General features: G+C 44.1%; 1 protein-coding gene across 3 annotated transcripts in view; it reads left to right on the top strand.

The window, feature by feature from the left end:
- The first annotated feature begins 3,538 nt into the window (after nt 1-3,538).
- The window catches only part of pikfyve (phosphoinositide kinase, FYVE finger containing), a 38,655-nt gene continuing 19,869 nt past the window's right edge, over nt 3,539-22,324 (top strand). Inside the window, exons 1-9 of one of the 3 annotated variants that reach the window (XM_056289567.1) lie at nt 3,539-4,094; nt 14,085-14,282; nt 16,714-16,878; nt 18,626-18,735; nt 19,481-19,652; nt 20,508-20,715; nt 21,623-21,649; nt 21,927-22,016; nt 22,119-22,287. In XM_056289567.1, the coding sequence (XP_056145542.1) occupies nt 14,099-14,282; nt 16,714-16,878; nt 18,626-18,735; nt 19,481-19,652; nt 20,508-20,715; nt 21,623-21,649; nt 21,927-22,016; nt 22,119-22,287 (1,125 nt within the window). In that variant the 5' untranslated portion in view covers nt 3,539-4,094; nt 14,085-14,098. Of the gene's footprint in view, nt 4,095-12,283; nt 12,379-14,084; nt 14,283-16,713; nt 16,879-18,625; nt 18,736-19,480; nt 19,653-20,507; nt 20,716-21,622; nt 21,650-21,926; nt 22,017-22,118; nt 22,288-22,324 lie in introns of those variants that run through there. The other 2 variants (XM_056289565.1, XM_056289568.1) reach the window with 2 other exon arrangements.

The following is a 22,324-nucleotide window of genomic DNA, read 5'->3' on the forward strand; positions in this document are numbered from 1 at the left end:
GCTGTGGTGACCCCTAACGGGAGCAGCCGAAAGTAGTAGTAGTAGTAATAGTAGTAGTAATAGACTGTGAAATTGCAATTGGTGATGGGGGACATTTGTTGACATTTGATTGTTGATGTTTACCATAAACCAACACATACTGATAAGTACTTAAGGTTTGACTCTCATCATCCACTGGAGCACAAACTAGGAGTCAATCAGGATGCTGTACCACCGAGCTGACAATGTCCCCACCAACACGGCGGCCTGGGAAGGGGAGAAATCCCACATTGAACAGGCCCTGGTTAAGCGTGGTTATCCTAATTGGGTGTTTGTCAAAGCCAGGAAGACACCCAAACAGTGCACCAGCCGATCAAAGAGAGAATAAGCAACACAGCTGCCTAAGAATAAACCAGTTGTGATTCTGTATGTGGCGGGAGTGTTGGAACAGTTGAGATGCTTATTTTCAAAACATTGCGTCTCTGTTGCTTTCAAACTCCAAAACATGCTGAGACAGAAACTGGTCCACCCCAAGGATCAGGTGCCCCGGTACAAACCGAGCAATATAGTTTATGCTGTTAAGTGCCGGGAGGATTGCCGTGACTTGTACATCAGGGAAAATAAACAGAAGCTGGCCAAGAGGATGGCACAACACAGAAGGCCAGGACTCTGCGGTCTACACCCATCTACAGGCCAGTGGCCACTCTTTCAAGGATAAGGATGTGCGCATCCTTGATAGGGAGGAACACTTGTTTGAACGGGGAGTCGACGAGGTCATTTATGTGAAGAGGGAACGACCATCCCTGAACCGAGGGGGAGGGCTAAGAGTACATCTCGCCATCATACAATGCAGTGACTGTAACTATTCCCAAATCCTGTGAATAGTACTCATGGCCATGGTAACTCTAGTTAATGTTACGGTAATTTGCATACGAAACCGATCGTTGTGTTCGGTCGGTATGCCACTGTATTGTTTATAAGGGTGAGGATACCTGCAGTCAGTTGAGACTGGAGACTGATGAAACGTTTCTCTCAATAAGCGCTGTGTCCGGATGAACTGATTCAATTTTCTGTGACAAGTGGCCTATATACCATGGCATGCTAGCTGCGTGCTACAGAAAATTCTCGCTCGCGCTGGAATAAATTCTGACTGGGCTGCAAAGATGGTGGCTCCGTCCTCCAAACAAGAAAAATTTAAACTAAACTATCGGTTATTTGCATATTTACGTTATTGCAACTTTACAGAAGGAACTTCATCATCCAGCCAATTTTAAGACCTATTAAAACCGCATTTAAGACCCTTTTTGGCCTAGAATTCAAATAACTGAATTTAATTCAAAAAAATTAGGACCCGCTGAAACCCTGTAGCCGTTACTGTCGTCAATGTGTGGGGCGCGTCTGGGTGCCCCAAGTGAGCTATGTACTAACTAGGCTAGCTTAGTTAGGCTTTTTGTCAACATTGTCATAATGAAGTTATAGTAAACTTTATACAACCTGAAATGTGAGATGACAATTTCGTATCGGTAACAGTCAAAAAAAAAACAGAAACCCAAGCTGCTAGCTAAAAGGTTAGCCGAACGCTATCGTTAAATTAACCCGCTAAACAAGCTCGACTATAACGTTATGGCGTTGACCCTAATATGACCGATCCGCACGAAACGAATGAAACTGTTTGATATAGCCAAGAAGCACACGAATCAATCGGACGTTGCGAGGTCATCGCCGGCTCCACACACGAAAGAAAACACAACCGCCACTTCCGTTCAAATGTTAGGGGGCGTGTACTGCCAACTGAAAGCCATTCACAGACCTCATCCATCTTCTTCTTTTACTTTAAACGTGGTTGGCATCCAACTTTATGGTACATTACTGCCACTGGGGGTGATGATGGAAGCTTGGGAAACGAAGGTCTTGTTTTTTGTTTTTTGTTTTTTGTTTTTTTGCTTTTTATTGAACAATATTTTTTACAAACAACGCAAGTCAACCATGGTGTAAAACATTTTGGCATGTGTCTGAGTAAGACAAAATAAACAAACAAACGAAGAGAAAAAACATTCACAATCAAAATTCTTAAAAACAAAAGTGAATTAAAATATATAAATCAAACAATACCACATAAACAATTAAGCTAAGATGATAAATTCACATAATTTAGTCTTCAATATGAATTAAAGGTTGATACATTCAGAGTCTATTAATTTGTAAGATTGTGCACATTTCAGCAGTTCTTTTGCAGATTTTAAATTCATACATTTCAAGTACTTACAATGCCGTCTACATTCATTGTAAAAGCATTGAAAATGGGTGGGGTTTTCATAAATTTAGATTTGTGTATGTAATGTTTTGCCATTCTGAGAATTGTGTTAATCAGCAGATTTTCTCTTTTCTCTTTCATCACCAGTCCATACATTACATCCACATGTGATTTGAGTTCAACAGGTAGCTACATTATTTTGTTTAAACCATTCTTCCATTTGTTTCCAAAATAATTGGGAGTGACAACATGCATAGAAAATATGCTCCGTGGTTTCAACATCTGAATTGCAGAATGAACAGACATTTTTTTCAAAATTGAATCTTAATCTAAGAAATTAATTGGGGGGATAAATATCATTAATTAATTTAAAATGGATTTCCTTAGCTTCGGGTAGTAGGGGATAATGTAAGAAATCCGTTTTTAATCTTAGCACTTTTGCAGGGTCCATCTCTCTGTAATCAAGTACTCTATTGAATTGGTTTGGGTATAAGTCATTGCACAACGTCTGTCTGATCAGACTGTTGTTACTTTTTTGTATCAAGGAATTGGAATTCTCCAATGTACAGATTTAGCAATGTTGCTATTGAATTGGTATGTATAGGACTACTCCTTTGGCCAAAAGTAAGAATGCTTTTGGTATAGCATTAGTAAGGCTGGCAAACTGTTTAGGATGACAGAAAAAAATCTAATCTAACACAAAAATCATTATATGCTAACAAGTGTCCATTTGTATCTAAGAGATCTAAAACAGACCAGATACTGCTGTCCGTCCATTCTTTGTAGAACAGGGATTTATTTTTGTAAAGAATGCATCTGTTGTTCCACAGTTGTGTGGAATGAAGAGTAAAATTATGTGTACAACATTTGCCAATATAAGAGGACTTGCTGATGAGATAACCTAATAGGCAACTTCTTGATGTTATAATCACATTTCAAAAGAAAATCTAAACCTCCAATAGCATTGAATAAATTGTCAGGAAAAATGTGCCATAAGCTATCTGAGGATTTTAAATAGGATTTAAGCCATTTCAATTTTATGGTTCCGTTCATACATTTGTAACCAGGTTAAAATTAATGTTTTTATTTTATTTTGTTTGAGTATGAAATATCACCAAATCCTGTCTGTGTGCTGTTATTTGTGTTTACTACATTTTATTTTATGTCATTATTTACTTTTATGTATGTTTTACAACGACCGTCATATACGTGTACTGTCGCTTTAAGAGAGAGGTCTTGTGGGTACACGGAAGAGGGAACGCGGGAGAGGCCATTTTGTTTTGTGGGGGGAGTATCAAGCAGCGATCGAGCCGAGCCACGCGTATTTCTTACCGTCGGACAGTTTTGCTGGTTGAGGAGAACGTAACCTTGAGTATCCCTGTAAGAAGATACTGCAAGCTGTGGGATAAAATACTTGTTTATCCTTTCTTACATCGGAGTCCCGTGGACGGTTTCTCCTTCTAACGCACACGAGTGAAGTCCGGGCAGTGGTTGAACTTCGACCCCCACGTCCGTAAGAAACACCGCTCCCGCTGGAGGACTGGACGTTTGTCGAAGGGTTTGAAACCAAAATAAATGGCAAGGTGGGCCAAATAGAGTCCTGTGTGTCCCCCCTCCTTCCTTGATCATGATGATGATGATGAGAGGCTGAGGGCCCCCCACAACACCTGGGGCCCCACCCAACTAGAACACAACGCAGAGCTAATGATGAGACTGACGGGCGTGCAGCAGGCTGACCAGCATAGAACAGCATAGGACTGCCCCCGTTACATTGGTGCCGTGACCCTCCTGGATCCTGAGAGTGACATCAGTTGCTCGCCGCGGGAGGCTGCTGTCGTCATCAAGCCCCAGACGTCCTCAGGTATTTCTATAGACTGTACGCTCATGTTACAGTGGACTGGAGTTGAGCTGTGTGGACACTGGACAGTCATAGCTGTGGTTACCATGGACTGGGCTTGTGAACAGGACATTTGTATATACTGAAGGAAGAAAAACACACGAAAAAAAAAAAGGAAAAAGTTAATGTTGATGTGATTGAAGGACTCGTGTGAATAATCTATTGATGTAAACTACTAGATATGTGCATATGTGATTAATCTATTAGTGAATTTGTTGATTGTATGTGATTGTTTCAATATCTTTGCTTTCTAAATTCAATTATTTAAATGAATTGAGCTTTTCACTTTTTTATTTTATTTTTTATTTTATCTGAGTGTTAGAGGTAGGAACATGGCAGAGGGTGGTTCGTACGTAGGTGGGGGTAACATTGCTGATCAGGATCTTTTGGATCGCCAGTGTGCTATGGAGAGGGGGTACCAGTTAGATGTGGGTGGGGGTTTACGGCTAGGTGTAGGTAGGAGTTTCGGGCAGCTCTTAGAGGGCGAGGAACCAGACACCAGAGCACCAGGACCTAGAGACCCGACCACATTTGGCACTCCTCAGTTCACCTCCACACGCTACGTAGAACGGGCCAGGCCAGGTATCAGCAAAGGGGCTGTGCTGGGTAACAGCGAGCAGCCAGTGGGTGAGTTAGCCATGCTCATTACTCAGTTAGCAGAGAAGATAGGAGAGTCAATCACTGCTAAGCTGCAGGAAACACAAATGCTTAGAAACACACACACAGACAGTGCTAGGTCTGCTGAACAGTGTTCGGAGACAGTGCCTAGTGTTAGAGTAGTAATGCAGACAGACGCTAGGGAGCCTCCTATTTTCAGGGGCGATAGCTCTGATAAGTTTACAGTTCATGAGTGGGAGAGCCTTATGACTTTGTATTTGAGGAAGCGAGCCATTCCAGTTAGTGAGCAGTCACATGAGATTCTAGCTAAGCTTATGGGGAAAGCAGGGGACGTGGTGAGGATAAAGCTGCGCAACACATCTGTCGACCACATAGCGAACCCCCACATTATTTTTGATGTACTGAAGCAACACTTTAGTGACCTCACATACTCGAGCATGCCCCTGGCGGACTTTTACAGTACGCTGCCCAAGCCAGGTGAGGACGCTGTGGAGTATTGGATTAGGCTTAATAAGACAGTGGAGGTGGCTGACGAATGCTTGAAGTGGAAGGGCCGTAGTATTGAAGAGCCAAGCCACGAGGTAAGCATGATGTTTATCAAACACTGTCCAGATCAGTCTCTTGCCAATGTTTTTAAGTTCAAGGCCGCAGGGTGGGTGCCAGACGCACCGCAGCGGTTGTGCAGGGTTTGTAAGTCTCCGGATCACTCCACATTTTCCCACTGCAGCCGGGAGAACCGATGTATAAACTGTTTGTCTCCTGGTCATTGGAAGAGGGACTGTCCTCACCCTCAGCCGCCCAACCAGCTCCGTTCTCAGCCTGGTGGAAGAGCTGGTTGTCAGTCTCGTCCGTTAAACTACTAAACCCACACCTAGAGAGGGATGGTGTGGGTAATGTAGATGTATCCCTCACTGATGTCTCCGACTTGGCTAAATGGTATGATGACAAGTGTGCCAAAGCACCTCAGGGTTCGCGTATGGTCATTCAGGCGACACAGAGGATTCAGGCTTTCAGTGACTTGTTCTATGCTCCTGTTCTTGTCAACCAGAGTGTGCAGCTTAATGGCATGTTGGATACTGGCTCTATGTCATGCAGTATCAGTGAAAATGCAGTAGAGAAGCTCCGCTCTGGGGGTGTTTTACCTGAGAAGCAGCAGCCTGAAGAGAACATTGTCTTGATTGGCTGCGGTGGTCTGGAGACTAGGCCTGATGGTTTTTATGACCTCAACATGCAGCTTTATGGTGTTTCCTTTGTCATACCCACTCTGGTCGTGCCCGGTCAGCATGATGATCTGATAGTCGGCACAAACGTCATTAAACATGTGGCCCATGTACTCAAGAGTGGTACTGAGTACTGGGACATCGCGTCCAGACAGGAACATCCGTCTAGTCCTGACGTTGAACAGTTCCTGTCCATGTTCACGAATGTAGAGCGCTGGAGGGGTGGTGCTGTTCCTGAGAAGATAGGTATTGTTAAGCTCACCCAGGCCGTGACACTCTTACCGAGGCACGAGCACTTAGTCTGGGGCAGACTTCCTGCTAAGGTGCCTATGTCAGCTGGAAGCACTGTTGTTGTGGAGCCGACAGACTCCAAGGCCATGCCACGCGGTGTCCTCGTAGGTCGACTTGTCACACCGCTCTGGGGTGATAGGTGGGTACCCATGACTGTTGTCAATCCATCTGACAAAGCCATCATGCTGAAAAGGAACTGCAAGTTGGCTGATGTGTTTCCATGCTTGGCGATTGAGGACTTTAATGTTTTCCAGGGACTGCAATCAGTTGCGGGGAGGCATGAGTCCAACGCCACAGGTAGTGCCTGTCCCCCTGTCCAGCCGGCTAGGAGTTTGTCAGAGCTCGGACTCAGTGACATTGACCTCAGCTCCTGTCAGGTTAGTGAGGCATGCAAGTCCCAGCTCACTCAGCTGCTCACCGAGTACCATGACATCTTCTCCAGGGACTCTCTGGACTGTGGCGAGGTCACAGGATACACACATCGCATCCATCTGGTGGATGAGCGCCCCTTTCGCTTGCCCTACAGGAGGGTTCCCCCAGCCCACTATCAGAAGTTGAGACAGGTTCTCACTGATATGGAGGAGAAAGGGATTATCCGGAAGTCCTCGAGCGCATATGCTTCACCGCTGGTTATGGTGTGGAAGAAGAATGGCGGGCTTCGGATCTGCACTGATTTCAGATGGCTGAATGCTCGGACCTTGAAAGACGCTCATCCCTTACCACACCAGTCAGACTGCCTTGCCGCGCTGGGTGGTAACTGCCTCTTTAGTACGATGGACCTCACCTCTGGCTTCTTCAACATCCCAATGCATGAAGATGACAAGAAATACACTGCTTTCACGACTCCCCTTGGGCTGCATGAATACAATCGCATGCCACAGGGCCTTTGTAATAGCCCTGCAGCCTTCATGAGAATGATGATTGGGATCTTTGGGGATCTGAACTTCACGAAGCTTTTGTGCTATCTTGATGATCTTCTTGTCTTCGCGCCGTCAGAGGTTGAGGCTCTGTCGAGGCTCCGCACTGTGTTTCAGAGGTTGAGGGAGAAAAACTTGAAACTGGCTCCGAAAAAGTGTCATCTGCTGCAGAAGCGGGTGCGGTTTTTGGGCCACGTGGTTGATGGCGGAGGTGTGTCTGTCGATCCCTCCAAAGTAGAGGTCATCTCCAACATGACAGTGCAGGATCTCATGGAAGGTGATGGGTGCACGCCTTCTGTTCGTAGGATCAAATCTTTCCTTGGTATGGTATTTTACTACCAGCATTTCCTCCCGAACTGCTCCTCCGTGGCTAAGCCCCTGTTCGCCCTTACAGCTGGACAAAAGAGGAGGGGGAGGTCGGCTAAGGATAAGAAGCCCCATGGCAGCTTCTGTAAGCTTACCTCCGCAGACTGGACGGTGGAATGTGGGGAAGCATTTGATCTGTTGAAGACGATGTTACTGGAGTGTGTGGTGCTTGCCCATCCAGACTTTGAGGTGCCTTTCATTTTGTCGGTCGATGCGTCTTTGGACGGACTCGGCGCGGTGCTGTCTCAAGTGCCCCGAGGAGAGTCCAAGGCCAGACCTGTTGGTTTTGCAAGCAAGTCCCTCAGTGCCTCACAGCGGAAGTATCCAGCTCATAGACTGGAGTTCATGGCGCTGAAGTGGAGTGTTTGTGAAAAGTTCAGCCACTGGCTGAAGGGTCAAAGCTTCACCGTTTGGACAGATAATAATCCGCTGACTTATCTCCTAACGAAGCCGAAGCTTGACGCGTGTGAGATCCGCTGGGTGTCTAAGTTGGCGTCTTACACTTTCGATCTCAAACACCTGCCAGGGAAGAAAAACGTGGTGGCGGATGCCTTGAGTCGCGACCCTTTTTCAAAGCCCATCAGTCAGAGGCTACTTAGGGAGCCCTACCCGGCCCTCGTTCAGGAAGCCGACGGGGTTGAGGGGGACTCTGTGCAGGATGTTTTCAGACTCAGTTGCCAGTCCCAAACAGTGAGTAGTGCGCGATCTGGGTTTGCTTGTGATGCAGCTGAGGTCAGGGCTTTTTGTCAAGCCAAATGTGACTGGCCTGATGCATCAGTATTCACAGCAGTTTGGTCCAGCACGTTCAGCATCTGTCGGGTGGTCAGGATACACTGCCAATGTTATCCACCGAGGAGCTCAGGTTGAGTCAGGAGCAGGACCCCTGCATCTCCAAGGTGTTGCCCTTTGTCGCTGTTCGGAAGCGGCCATCGAGACGTGAGAGGCATGGTGCTGACCAGAAGGTCCTCAGGCTGTTGAAACAGTGGGAGAAGTTGGAAGTCAATGATGGTGTCTTGTACAGGGTGACAAAGGACCCAGTGTCCAAGCAGAGGAGGTCTCAGTATGTTTTACCTCTGAGTCTGAAAGACAAGGCACTGTCTGGCATCTACGATCACGCTGGTCATCAGGGCCAGGACCGTACTCTCTCTCTTGCAAGGCAGCGTTTTTATTGGCCTGACATGGAGAGGGATATCAGAGCATATGTCAGATGCTGTCGGAGATGTGTGTTTGGGAAGACCCCAGAGCCAGCTGCTTGCGCGCCCCTGGAGAGCATTAAAACTTCCGCACCGATGCAGCTCGTGTGTATGGATTTCTGGTCCGCTGAGGACAGTAAGCAACGGTCAGTCGATGTCTTAGTGGTTACTGACCACTTCACTAAGCTTGCTCACGCGTTCCCCTGCACCAATCAGACAGCGAAGCAGGTCGCCAAAAACTCTGGGATCATGTATTCTGTGTTTACGGGTTTCCGGAGAGAATACATTCTGACCAGGGCACAAACTTTGAGAGCAACCTGATTGCAGAGCTTCTCAAGTTGGCGGGTGTAGCGAAGTCCCACACGACGGCCTACCATCCTATGGGTAATGGCGGGACAGAGCGTTTTAATCGCACGATGGGGAATATGCTCCGTTCCCTTCCGCTTCAGCAGAAGCAACAGTAGCCTCAGCAGATCCATTCTCTCACGCTCGCGTACAATGCCACTGTTCACGAGACCACGGGTTATGCACCTTTCTTCCTGATGTATGGGCGTGTCCCAAGACTGCCGGTGGATGTTATGTTCAGGCAGGTTTTGCATGATCCTCACGTTGTTGACTATGACTCTTATGCTCAGTCTCTGCTTTCCTGTCTAAGGACTGCAATGGAGATCGCTCAGAAGCACTCCACGGCTGAGCAGCAGCATCAGGCGCGACAGTACAACAGACACGCCAAGGGCACTGTCCTGTCTGTCGGGGATCGTGTTTTGGTTGCGAACCAGAGTGAGCGAGGGAAGAGAAAGTTGGCTGACAAATGGGAGAACGGAGTGTACACGGTTGTCGGTGTCAACCCCAATATCCACGTCTACAAGATTTTTTTAGATAGTGTGTTTTGTTATTCCAAATAAAATTAAGATTTACAATTTGTCAATTTCCCCATCAAGTCTATAGTTTCTTTCTTCTAGATTTTTGGTTAGATGTATTTCACCCCTGATTTAATAGGTATGTTATAAACTGTTTTATTGGTAGTTTTAAATTGGTAACAGTTCACATTTGTTAAGATTGAGAAACAATCCAGAGGCTTTGGGAAAAAAAACACAAACTGTATAGCAGTGGGGATTTGAAGGTCATTTTTTAGAAAAACTGTTGTGTCATCCGCATACTGGCTAATGATCAATTCTTTTTCAAAGATCTTGATGCCATGAAGATTCTGATATTTTTTTATCAAAATGGCTAGCATTTCTGCTGCCAAGATGAATAGACCAGGACTAATTGGACAGCCTTGAATTGTGCCTCATCTTAAATCAAAACAGCTTGTAGTGCCGAAAGGCAAGGCAACTGAATTAGTTCTATTATTATAGAAAGTGTGACTTGTATCTATAAATTTTGGCCCATACCCATGATGCTGTAGTGCTTGGGTTATGAATGGATGTTCTATCACATCAAATGCTTTCATGAAGTCAAGAATTAAATGTAATCATTATCTTGCTCCTTCATATCTTTCTGAACTCCTTCATATCCAATGCCCTCCTGCACTCTCAGATCCTCTTCTGCTCTCAAACTCACTGCATCATTGGCCCACTTGACTACCTTGGGGTCTAGAGCCTTCAGTCATTCTGCCCCATCCTACGGAACTCTCTCCCACAAGACATTCACAACATTGACTCTTTCGACGTTCAAGTCCCATCCTAAAACGTACCTGTTCAAAGTGGCATATTCAGTCTGACCCACGTTTCATTGAGTTTTGTGCAAATGATGATTTTATACTTATCTGTTGTATTAACTTTTTATCGTCTACCCTGCTTTGTTTTGATTTTATGCTGTCTGACACAGTGGTGATTGTTTTGTTTTGGGTTTTTTTTTCTAAATGTTTTCTGTAAGGTTTCCTTGAGTGCTCTGAAAGGCGCCCACAGATAAAATGCAATATTATTATTATATAATGTTGTAGCGAATTCAGGGGACAACGCCACCACGGAAACTGCCGCGGCCGGGAAGCGAACCCGCATCGGCCGCACCGCAGGAGACATCGCTAACCGCTAGACTAAAGGGTCAGACTCACGAGCCAGCGGCCAGCGTGTCTTCTTATCCATGCACGTTACAGTATATTGGCGGCATGGTGGCGCAGTGGTTAGCGCGGTCGCCTTACAGCAAGAAGGTCTTGGGTTCAAGCCCTGGAGTTAGTCCAACCTTGGTGGGTCATCCCGGGTCGTCCTCTGTGTGGAATTTGCATGTTCTCTGCGTGGGTTTCCTCCGGGGGCTCCGGTTTCCTCCCACAGTCCAAAGACATATAAGTCAAGGGAATCGGCCGTACTAAATTGTCAGTGTGTGTGTTGGCCGGCCGGCCGCCGGCCCTGTGATGGCCTGGCAGCCTGTCCAGGGGGTCTCCTTGCCTGCTGCCCAATGACTGCTGGAATAAGCTCCAGCATCCCTGAGAGCAGGATAAGCGGTTCAGATAATGGATGGATTATTATTATTATTTTCTATAAAATATTCATAATCTAGAATATCTCGCATAAGACATATGTTATCATGTATCGAGCTCTCATTCATAAACCCAGACTGAGTTGTGCTAATGTAAACTACTAATAAGAGACGTTAGTCCCTAGCCAACAGGTCTGATCCTTTAGCCGAGCGGTTAGTGAAGTCGCCTTGTGGTGCAATACACCCCGTATCGAATCCCGCACCGGGCAAGAAAATAACCGGATACATTGGTGGCAGCGGTGGGATCCGGAAGTGTGCAGATCCTCAGAAGTCTCTTCGGAGCGCGAGGGTGCGCTTCCGGGTGTAGTGATATAACGCCATGTATATACACTGGAACTACACTGGGTGTTATGTACTACCCGGACTGTTATTATGGTTACACCACTACCATGTATGGTTATTACGTCTGCCTACTGAGCCACGATTAAACCTGAGTTCTATAACCCGGTGTGGTCATTGATCTTCGACCAATACTACCCCAAGTATTACTTCACCGGGGAGGGTGACGACTGTAAACTACTAATAAGACACGTTAGTCCCTAGCTAACGGGTCTGACCCTTTAGCCGAGCGATTAGCGATGTCGCCTTGTGGTGCAGTACACCCAGTATCGAATCCCGCACCGGGCAAGAAAATAACCGGTTACACTAACAACTTGGGGTGGAGTTGTTTTCTCCTGGCAAAAAATATGAGCCAAATAGTCGTTATTGCGGAGAGTAATAGGCCTAAGGTTGTCAACTATCTTTCCATCTTTTCCTGGTTTTGGAATAACGACAATAACTCCTTGTTTCATGGTTGGTGTGAGATTACGGTTGCTTGGGAAATTACGTCGGAGACAAAGATGGAATTTAGGAACGAGTGAGGAGTCAGCATAACAGAGCCTCCAGACCCCTCACTGTAGGGGTCAAGGATTCAGCTTCCCTTTCATTTGTCGGCCGTCTGTATCTGGGTGAATAAATCGATAAATCTGAGTACTGCTACTGCTGTCTGCTCTCGTGATCACAATAGTTCGATTCAATCATGCTCTCGATTAGTCAGGCCTGTTTGCTTTCGGGAGTCGGCTTTTCACCCAGCCATCAGCGTGTGATTAAAAAAAAAAAAAACATCAGCGCGATATCGCACGTCAAAGGCGCCCATACTGTCATGTCAAAGACAAACAGCAAAAAGGTAAATAATTTAGATGTGCCGGTAATTAATTTATTTTTCGTGTCATCGAGCTTTACTTGTGACGTTGCTGCTGTCAGTGAACTAAGTTAACTTGAGCAGCTGTTGAAAGAAGCTTACGTTAGCTAGCCCATTGAGCTAACATTAGTTGGCTAGCGATTTACACAAGCTACGTGTCGCCAGCTAACCTAAACTACCCGAATTAATAGTTGCATTTGTTTTGCTGGATAAGATTGCCCATGAGATGGACTGATAAGGTTCGTAACAGTATTGTTCTGAGTAATTGTAATTTACTGTAGTTCAAGCCAATTGCCAACCTGCCGTCTTGACAAGATTTTCTTTTCTTTTTTTTAAAGATTACTGGCTATCATGGTCATATATGAAACGTCCTTACATTCTCCGAGCATATTCATGGCAAGGGATGACGGTGGGATATTTTATTTCCCCGTAGCGTTTCCAAATTATTCTCTGTGGTTTGTAAACAGACAGAGGTATTGGTCTGGAGCTGTAGGCAGGCCTGTTATGATGGTCACATGATGAGGTGGAGAACGTGATGCTGGTGTACAGTAGTAGTTTCCCTCCCGGTCTTCCGCGCCGTCAGCTGAGATAACATATATCGCAAATTCCGTAAATCTCAGTGAAGGTTAAGCCTTGAGATGAAAATGGTGGGCATTCATATTGTTTGGATCAAGATGTCTTAGGGACTGCGCTGCCACCACTGTACCTTGAGTGAGAGTTGATGTTTTTTGATAACCCAGAGATGGAAGACGTTGGCATGCACACGGCGCACTATGATCGTGTAAGTGCAAATGTATTGCATTTGCCACATCCCTAATGGGAGCAGCCGGAAGTGATAGTAGTAGTAATAGTAGTGGTGGTGATGGTAGTAGATATTAATTTGAATGCGAATTTCTAAATATAAATCGTGTACAGCATATCTGTTCCTTATTCAGAATCAGACTCTGACATAAAAGCCATCTGAGTTGGCATCTAAAAGGAAATTGCCATTGTGGAAATTGCCATTGCTTAAATGAAACACAGTGGATGTAAAACAATATCATAAACCATGATATCTTTCATAAGTATGCCAAAAAGTAAATTGTACAGGGAATAGGATACATTGAGGGCAAATTCAGATGATGTTATAGGTCTGCAAGATTAAAACGGAAGAAACTTGCATGTATATAGGTTAAGTAATATGTATGCAACAAGAACTGAGGAACCATATGTTTCAAACACGTGACCTAGCACAAACATTTCCATTGTCCTCAAACTTGATTGCACTGGTTACGACACCTTCTTGTACATGTTTCGTTATGAGAGTCATGTACCTCCCTTAGTAAACCTGAGTATCCTCAATGCAAAGTGCTCTTTTTCCGTTGGAATCAGTGCTCAGGGTGTTGTCTGGTTTGCAGAGGGTTTACTACTGGTAAAAATGATTTTTTTTTTGTAAATATCAGTTTGTAAATCATCATGATAAGCTGTTAAGGATGCTGTTCTTAAGACACTGACAAGACATTGGTATAGCATTTTGTGTTCAATCCAGGGTTATGCCAGTTCAAATTTGATTACATTTTTGTTCTTGTTGCTGCTGCTGTTGCTTTTGCTTCTGCTTTATACCCTGGTTCTTAATTGAGACACAGAGGAAGGGTGGGTACATTCTGGTCAAGTCAAGCTAATAATCAAACATTTTTGTACGTCTTCACCAGTGAGTAGCAGCGACATGGCTGCTGATGACAAGTCCTCATCCTCTTCCTCTACGGATTGGAGTGTGGAACCGCCTGTTATCTCACCTGCTAGCCCCTCCCACTTGACTCACTTCAAACCACTCACACCGGAGCAGGATGAGCCCCCGCTCCGCTCTGCATACAGCTCATTTGTCAACCTGTTCCGCTTCAACAGCAAGGGTGAGGGATACACATGTATACACAAGCATCTAATCTAGTTATGCAATATTTCCAGCACAGTATGTCCTGTGGGCACTTGAAACCACTTCCAGTCTGTGAGTAGATCTGGGCCTAATTGAAGAGTAAAAAGGCAAAATGGTTTATGCTGCTTTTGTGGTTGATGTAGGCTATATCCAAAGAGAAAAAAGTAGGACAAATTGTCTTAAGATGGACAAATTTTTGGTCCATCTTAATATCATATGATTTTTATACCAAACACATATGCAACGACAGGAAATGGGTTTTCTGTCATAACTGCATCTCTCGTACTTCATTTCAAGTTGGACAGAATTTTAAGATGAAGCCAAATTTTGTCTTTCGTCCTTGTTTTTGAATTTACTGGAACAAGTTATCATCTTTTAGAATATAATTAGATATTTGCAGTTAATGATATTTCTACAAATCATATGCCATCCTAAAGTATTAAAAACTTAACACATTTGTAAAAAGGTCATAATAAAGTTATTATGTAAAAAAAATAATAATAATAGAATTTGCCTTCTGAACTGCCTTTTTAGATTTGACGCTTAGGAACCAGCCTGTGCCCAAATTGATAATTGACAGTTAACAGAGACACAATGAAGAAATGAAAAACAAAGTTTTGGAAAGAAATAAAAATCATTCATAATTCTCACTTTTTGTACTAACAAGGGGAGGTTAAGCGATTCGTTTTCTTTTCATTTATTTACGATGAAGAATAACCTCAGGCAGTCACAGGTCACAGTTTTAATATTTGAGTCAAATGTGTGATTAAAAAATAGTGGAACACATAATGACCTTTGAGAAAGAGATCTCAAAAACATTTAGATGTGTTTGGCATTCTGAACAAAAATTAGCATTAATAAGTTTCTGATGCATGACAGACATCAGAAAGTGACCTTTTCAACGTTCATTTCCTCAAATAGAATGTTATGTTATGTTATTAAGAGCAGCGGTGAAACTGCCATATATGCAGATAATACAGCTGCATTGGGTCCCACAACAGTTTGGGCCTGCATGCATGGACCCCTCTTTATCTCACAGAATACGGAATACACTTTCGTCAGAATACACTTTATCACTATCGTATCAAAGATCTCAACTCAAGCACTGAGTCTACGTGATATGGTATGTTAAAAAATGTGCAAAGTGTGCGTAGACATGGATATGTCTATTTGCGGGTGAGCTGTCACCGATAATGTTTTCATCTGTGTCAAAGTGCGCTGTCACCGATAATGTTTTCATCAGTTATGGTGCTCCAACACCAGATTTTGTTGAGTAGGCTAGTCTACCACTATCTAGGTCTTGCTGTTATGACTCCTCTTCTATAGCACGGTGGTCTCCTAGCAATCATTTCTTCTAGGCGTCAGCTGTGCAGAGTAGTTCACTGTTGCTGGTCGTTGTAAAGCTGCGCGCTTTCACTTCTTTCATTGGCTACTGATATGACGTTATATTACGTCTGATGTGATGGGCAGGCCGCGGCCCGCTTTGACCATCTTGCATTGGGGCCTGGCGCCGACTCGTTATGCTGCTGATTAAGAGGTCAGTAATTGTGTCATTAAAAAGCCCACCAATTAAAAAATTTCTCAGGGACATCAGATATTCATCAAATATTATTTGTTTGACAGTCCAGCTCGATACTCAGAAAAAAGAAAAAAGCTAATTTTGCCTGGGTCTTGTGAGGTCATGTGATCGAAATTGGCTGTTGGAAAGGTGCCAGGAACAGCTGAGCTATGTGACTCTTCATCTGTTTCATGTCCTGTTGCTCAAGCCCTGCTCGGAGTAACACACTTCCTCTCCTCTCAGACATGAATATGTGTTGATTCTCCTTTTTGTTTTATAGTTCACATGGTTACTCTGCAGGTTGGTCTATCTATACATATTAAATGCATATATATATTACGTGTGTGTGTGTGTGTGTGTGTGTGTGTGTGTGTGTGTAATTATATATATATATATATATATATATATATATATATATATATATATATATATATATATATAAAATGACATTTACTATATGACATTTTGTCCTGACAAAGTATTTTCTTCGCTCTCAGGGAATCCATTAAAATCCAGCCTCGCCTCAGCTTTCATCCCCTCTTCCCTTCACCCCATTAACAGGCTCAAGTTTTTAAAAAACTGACTGGATTTTTCACAAAGCCTTGAGTCCTTTATGAAATAGTTAAGAGTAATATTTACCTTCTGTTACAGACATGTGCTTTGTGATGGGGTAATAAAAGCCTGGTGTGTAGACTGTTGTTCGCTGATGCAGTCTCTATGAATTCTACATTATTATGTACATAGCTCTCCCAGACTCTTCTCACTTTATCTTTCGCTCTCTTTTTCTTCTTTGTGTGTGTGTGTGTGTGCGTGCGTGCACGCGTGCGTGTGTGTCCGCATGTGTCTGTAGAGGAGGGACGGTCCTTAGCGGGTTCAGAAAAGCAAGAGGTGCCAGCCCCCTCCCCACAAAACGAGAGGAGCAGCTGGTCCTCCAGTCCTTCGCACTCGGTCCACAGGTCAGGAACACATCGGAAACAGCACCCCAACCTTCCCCGACGCACGTCCACTGCCTCAGGTAATGCACGTAAACACAATGTCATGTGTTAAAGAAGAATTAGGCACTACATATTCTAGGACCGTTCACACTTTGTGCCTGTTAGGTTTGCATTTCATTTTCTATCGCAGTCATTTTTGCCAGTCCATTTTTTTTGATGGATAGCAGGAGACGTAAATAATCTTCAGTATAGTGGGTCTGCTGTTGTTTTTGTGGCGTTTAATGCCAATCTTAAGGTTGCTGGTTTTAGGGTGGTTTTTGGGTCTCTAAGAAGACTTGAGTCAATATGGATCCCTATTACAGATCCACTGATTGCATTATCCCTGACATGACACCGTGGCCCGTCAGTGAGTTTGAAGTCTATGTCTTGTCATGAACAAACAAATTAGATGCTGTTGATAGGACCAGCAACAGGCAGACAATAAGCTACCCCAAGATGCTTTCTTCAAACTCAACTTTTTTTCAATTTTACGCCTCCCATGTGTTGGATAGGATGTTAAATTAAGTTCTGTGGCGGAACAGCTTCATCAACAGTAAGAAAACCCTCTATGCCTGTTTTGAAAAGTAACACCACCTGAATTTTAGATTTCAGGATTAAAAAAAAATACGGTAAATGAGTTCCCTCTTCTTGTCATTTTGTCAGCCAAAAACTTACTATGAATTACCTGTGATCTTGTCATGGTAACTTTTTTCAAGGTTCATTAAAACTTGTGTGTTTTTCAGTTTTCTTATGGAAAACTGTATTCCTTTAATGATACACCAAATGCAACAACAAAAGAAAGTGGCTGACTTGCTGAGCAAGTTAAAATGGAAGGCTTGAAAGAAGAATAAAGGGAAGATTTCTGGTCCAGCAAAAAGAGTAAAATAAGACCAAAAACAAAAAAAGATCCCACAGACACCTCACCCAGATAGATTTTAAGGTACAGCAAACGATTTTTTTTTTATTTTTTATCAGTCTTGTTTGTCTGGCCGATACTAGGCACACTGCTTATCTGGAGTACAAGATAACCCGTGCAGGTTAGGTTTGAAAGTTGTCTCATTTTTGAAAAAGACCAAAACTGAATTAATGCACTATGTAATATGTATTGTCATGTCTTTCTGATTACAGTGGACTGGCCAGGTGAGGGCCCTCTTTATTGTGTGGTTTGCTGACCATGGCTATGCGCTTGACTTTAAAAACTTGGTCTTACAGAATGGCTTAAAAGAAAGAGAGTGTGTGTGTGTGTGTGTGTGTGTGTGTGTGTGTGTGTGTGTGTGTGTGTGTGTTTGTGAGTGCATGTGTGCGTGCGGTGAGTGAATATATGTGTGGTAAGTTACATTGACATTGGCATTTGTACTGGACTGCTTTCTTTCGTTCTTTGATTTGCCCTGATGTTTTCCAACCAGGCACTAATAATTGGACCAGTGTTTTGTGACTAATGGTATTAACTAGAGCTAACTCTTACATTTTAGCTATAAATGTCTCCTTTTGTGTTTTTGCCCCTTTGCACTTTTTTGTTGACCATGGCCTGCACTACTATATCCACATTCACAACTCAAGAGAACCTTATTCCAAAGTTGCATTGTCAAATCTTGTTATTGCTGTGTTGCATGAAAGCTAGCAAGCCTAAAATGAGCTTTTAAAAACCGAGCTGAATTAAGAATAACTTGGTACATTCACTTTGCATTTGAAGGAAAGGTATGTGACAGTGGGACAAGAAGGCATGTATTGTTTTTGGATATTGTATTAACTCATATACTTTGCATTGTGTGCACATGTGTTTTTCAGAAGGCCGCAGGAAGTCTGAGACGCCTCTAGGCAGTCATGACCCTCGCACAGCTGTGCAGCTCCGCACTGCTCTGAAGAGGCTGAAGGAAATCATGGAGGGGAAGAGCCAGGTATTAAAACACACACCATTCCATCCATTATCCAAACCGCTTATCCTGCTCTGGTCGCGGGGATGCTGGAGCCTATCCCAGCAATCATTGGGCGGCAGGCGGGGTGACATCCTGGACAGGCCGCCAGTCCATCTCAGAGCAAAAACACACCCAAATTATTAAATCAACTACCAACATGGGGATCGCCTGTTCGAATCCCCATGGTACCTCCGGCTTGGTCGAGCATCCCTACAGACACAATTGGCTGTGTCTGCAGGTGTAAAGCCAGATGTGGGTATATGTCGTGGTCGCTGCACTGGCGCCTCCTTTGGTCAGTCAGGGCGCCTATTCGGGGGGGGGGGATAGCGTGATACTCCCATGTGCTCTGTCCCCCCTGGCGAAATTCCTCACTGTCAGGTGAAAAGAAGCAGCTGGTGACTCCACATGTATCAGAGGAGGCATGTGGTAGTCTGCAGCCCTCCCCAGATTTGCAGAGGGGGTGGAGCAGCGACTGGGATGGCTCGAAAGAGTGGGGTGATTGGCCGGATACAAATTGGGGAGAAAATCCAAAAAATTATAAAATCAACCTTGTGTCCCTGACCTTCTCAAACATTTGAGGTGTGCTCAGCTAATACCACCACAAGTTTGACCAGATTTGGCACATAATGAGTAAACTGACTTTTGCCGAGAACAGTGAAGGTGTTTTACTTTTGGTGTTTGGGGCTGTTGGGTAGCCGTGCTTTGTGGTTGTTGTGTCCTCCTTAAGGACAGCGATTTGAAGCAGTACTGGATGCCGGACAGCCAATGCAAAGAGTGCTACGACTGCAATGAGAAGTTCACCACCTTCCGCCGTCGTCACCACTGCCGGTTGTGCGGCCAGATCTTCTGCAGTCGTTGCTGCAACCAGGAAATCCCCGGCAAGTTTATGGGCTACACAGGTGAGTTTTGCCGGTTGGGGATGGGGTTAGGGCAGAGGTTTAATCAAAGTTCGGGGTGTAGTAGCAAAAGGGGCAGATGTGGTGGTTTAATACAAGCTTTAAAGTCCTGGTCACAGAGTTAAGGCTAAGTTAAGAGCTTGATGACATCTTTACTTCTGTTTGTATACCAAGACCTATTTGTGCTTTTAGCAGTAAGGGTGGACTTCTCGGTTACAATAATCTCTCAGTTTATACTGTGGTGATACTGGTACACTGTACATTGCGGGAGGAGATATTTTGTTCACATTGACTCTTGTCTGTCTTGTATAAAAGAGATAATTTTACCAATAATATGTTCAGTGTTGAATTTTTTCTCATTCACAATACCCTTTTTTGTTATCAATCATTTAGTAAGCAATTACTGGTTGAGATACACCACTGAGAATCCATGCTTTGTCTTTCAAAACAACACTAATGGAGTTTTGAAGTGAGACCAATATTTAGTTCCATAGATTTTGGGGATACCATTTTTTGTTTTTTTTTGGGGGGGGGGGTTATACCTTTTATTAGATAGCAACAGTGGAGGCAGACAGGAAATGGAGGCGCGAGAGAGAGGGGGGTATGACTTGCAACAAAGTTCGCTGGCTGGATTCGAACTGGGGACGTGGGGGTGGGGTGGGGGGGCAAATTTTAGATAATTTTTCAAATGGGCTTTGGCCAGATTTAACAAAGGTAACAATAAAAAAAATCTCCAAATCTCTGTAGGCACAAATCTATGAATGAGGTAGTTTGGTTGATGTGAATACTAAACGGTTACGGAAAAACATCAATTATCCATAATGACTCTTTTTCGTATAATATATAATCTCTCTCAAGGAGACTTGCGGGCCTGCACCTACTGTCGTAAGATAGCGCTAAGCTACGCCCACTCGGCTGACTCGGGTTCTATCGGTGAAGACTTGAGTGCGCTGTCGGACTCTCCCTGCTCTGTGTGTGTGTTAGAGCCCAGCGAGCCACGGACCCCTGTAGGCGGACGCAAAGCCAGCAGGAACATCTTCCTTGAGGAAGACCTGACCTGGCAGAGGTGAACACACTCAAGGCCACACACACACATGCGCACACACAGACATACAACTACCGCAATTTTGTCAAATACCTCACCGATAAGGATTTTAACTTGTATGCAGTAATACAGTTAAAAATAATTAAAGGCACACAAAGGGTAGGTTTGTCTCTGCATTCCATTATCAGACATGACGCCAGACTGTACGTATTTGCAGAGATTTCCTGTTTGATTTTGCCCACATCTGAGGAGCATAGATCAGAGAAAAGGCGTTCTGCATGACGCATGTGTCACCAGCCTTGACTCTGAGCTTCCCTGCCCTCAGTTGCAGCACATGTTCTCCATTTGTGGATATCCTATGTTACCTGCCATATTTATATACTACCCAAATCTTAACTTGATTTTGACCCCAAATCGAGGTGTTGTACAAATCTGTCATCATTTCCTGTTGTTTGTTTTATGTTAAGATTCCTTTCAGGATGGAAAGACACCACTTTACTTTTAAAAAAAAATCTCTCTATTCATATTTTCTCCTCTTCTAACTTTACCCCTACATTCTTTTTTTCCCCAACCATGATTTTTCTTGGATTTTTACTCTTCTAAAATGTATGCTTCTCTGCTCAATGTGCCAACTGAGTATGGCCCTTTTTGAGGAATCTGAGTCAGTGGATGATTGCTTGTTACAAAGCATGTGATAAAGTCTTTTGAAAACTTCAGAACAGGGAAGTTAATGTTTTTGAATTACGTTTTTTTTAACGTCCCATACTTGAGGATTCACGCAACAGTGCTTGCATTTTGTAACTGGCTGCTTGTGTCATTGTCACAGCAATGCGTATTGCCTTTGATTTGATTAGTGTGCATCTCCTGCTTGTCTCTGTGGACCTGTTTCAAAGAAAATCTTTTTTTCCCTCTCTCTCTCCTGGCATAGAAAAACTCCCATTGGGATGAGAAAGAAGTGAGTCCTGTTGCCTGTTTTGTTCATTTTCCACCTCTGTTTCAGCATTAGCTCTCTGTTCGTAGAGCCCGATGCATTATTGCGCTACAAAAATGGTCTCTTCTGCATGTGTCTGTTCACTGCACAATGACATAAGTACTGTCAAGTTGCATGACAGATCTAGGGAAGTGAAATCAACACAGCCAATTAAGTGGGACTTAAGCTTGTCTATATGTGTTGTGTGTGTGTGTGTGTGTGTGTGTGTGTGTGTGTGTGTGTGTGTGTGTGTGTGTGATAGTTTGATTCACCAGGACTCTCAGAACAGTGGCCTCAATCCCAGACTGACAACACTACAAGAAGATGTAGGCAAATCACCTGCTAGGAAGAGGTCAGTTGCTGCTCTGGGTCTGCTAGAATAATGCAGCTTGTCACAGCATGATTCAGCATAGCAGTCCAAAGCGAGAACTACCCCTGTGCATTCATGTTGCAGGTCTGCCAGCGTGACCAACCTGTCCCTGGATCGCTCTGGCTCCTCAATGGTGCCTTCCTACGACAGCTCTGTCAGCCCACAGACCAGCCGGGCCGTGTCGGGCACCAAGGCTGGTGCTAAGCAGGGGACCAAGCCAGACCACAATGAGGAGGAGAGGAAGATTCTCCTGGTAAGTGTACTCCTGTGTACCTGTCACTGTCTTCAGT

This window comes from Lampris incognitus, chromosome 11, assembly GCF_029633865.1.
Source record: "Lampris incognitus isolate fLamInc1 chromosome 11, fLamInc1.hap2, whole genome shotgun sequence".
NCBI classification, from domain to species: Eukaryota; Metazoa; Chordata; class Actinopteri; order Lampriformes; family Lampridae; genus Lampris; species Lampris incognitus.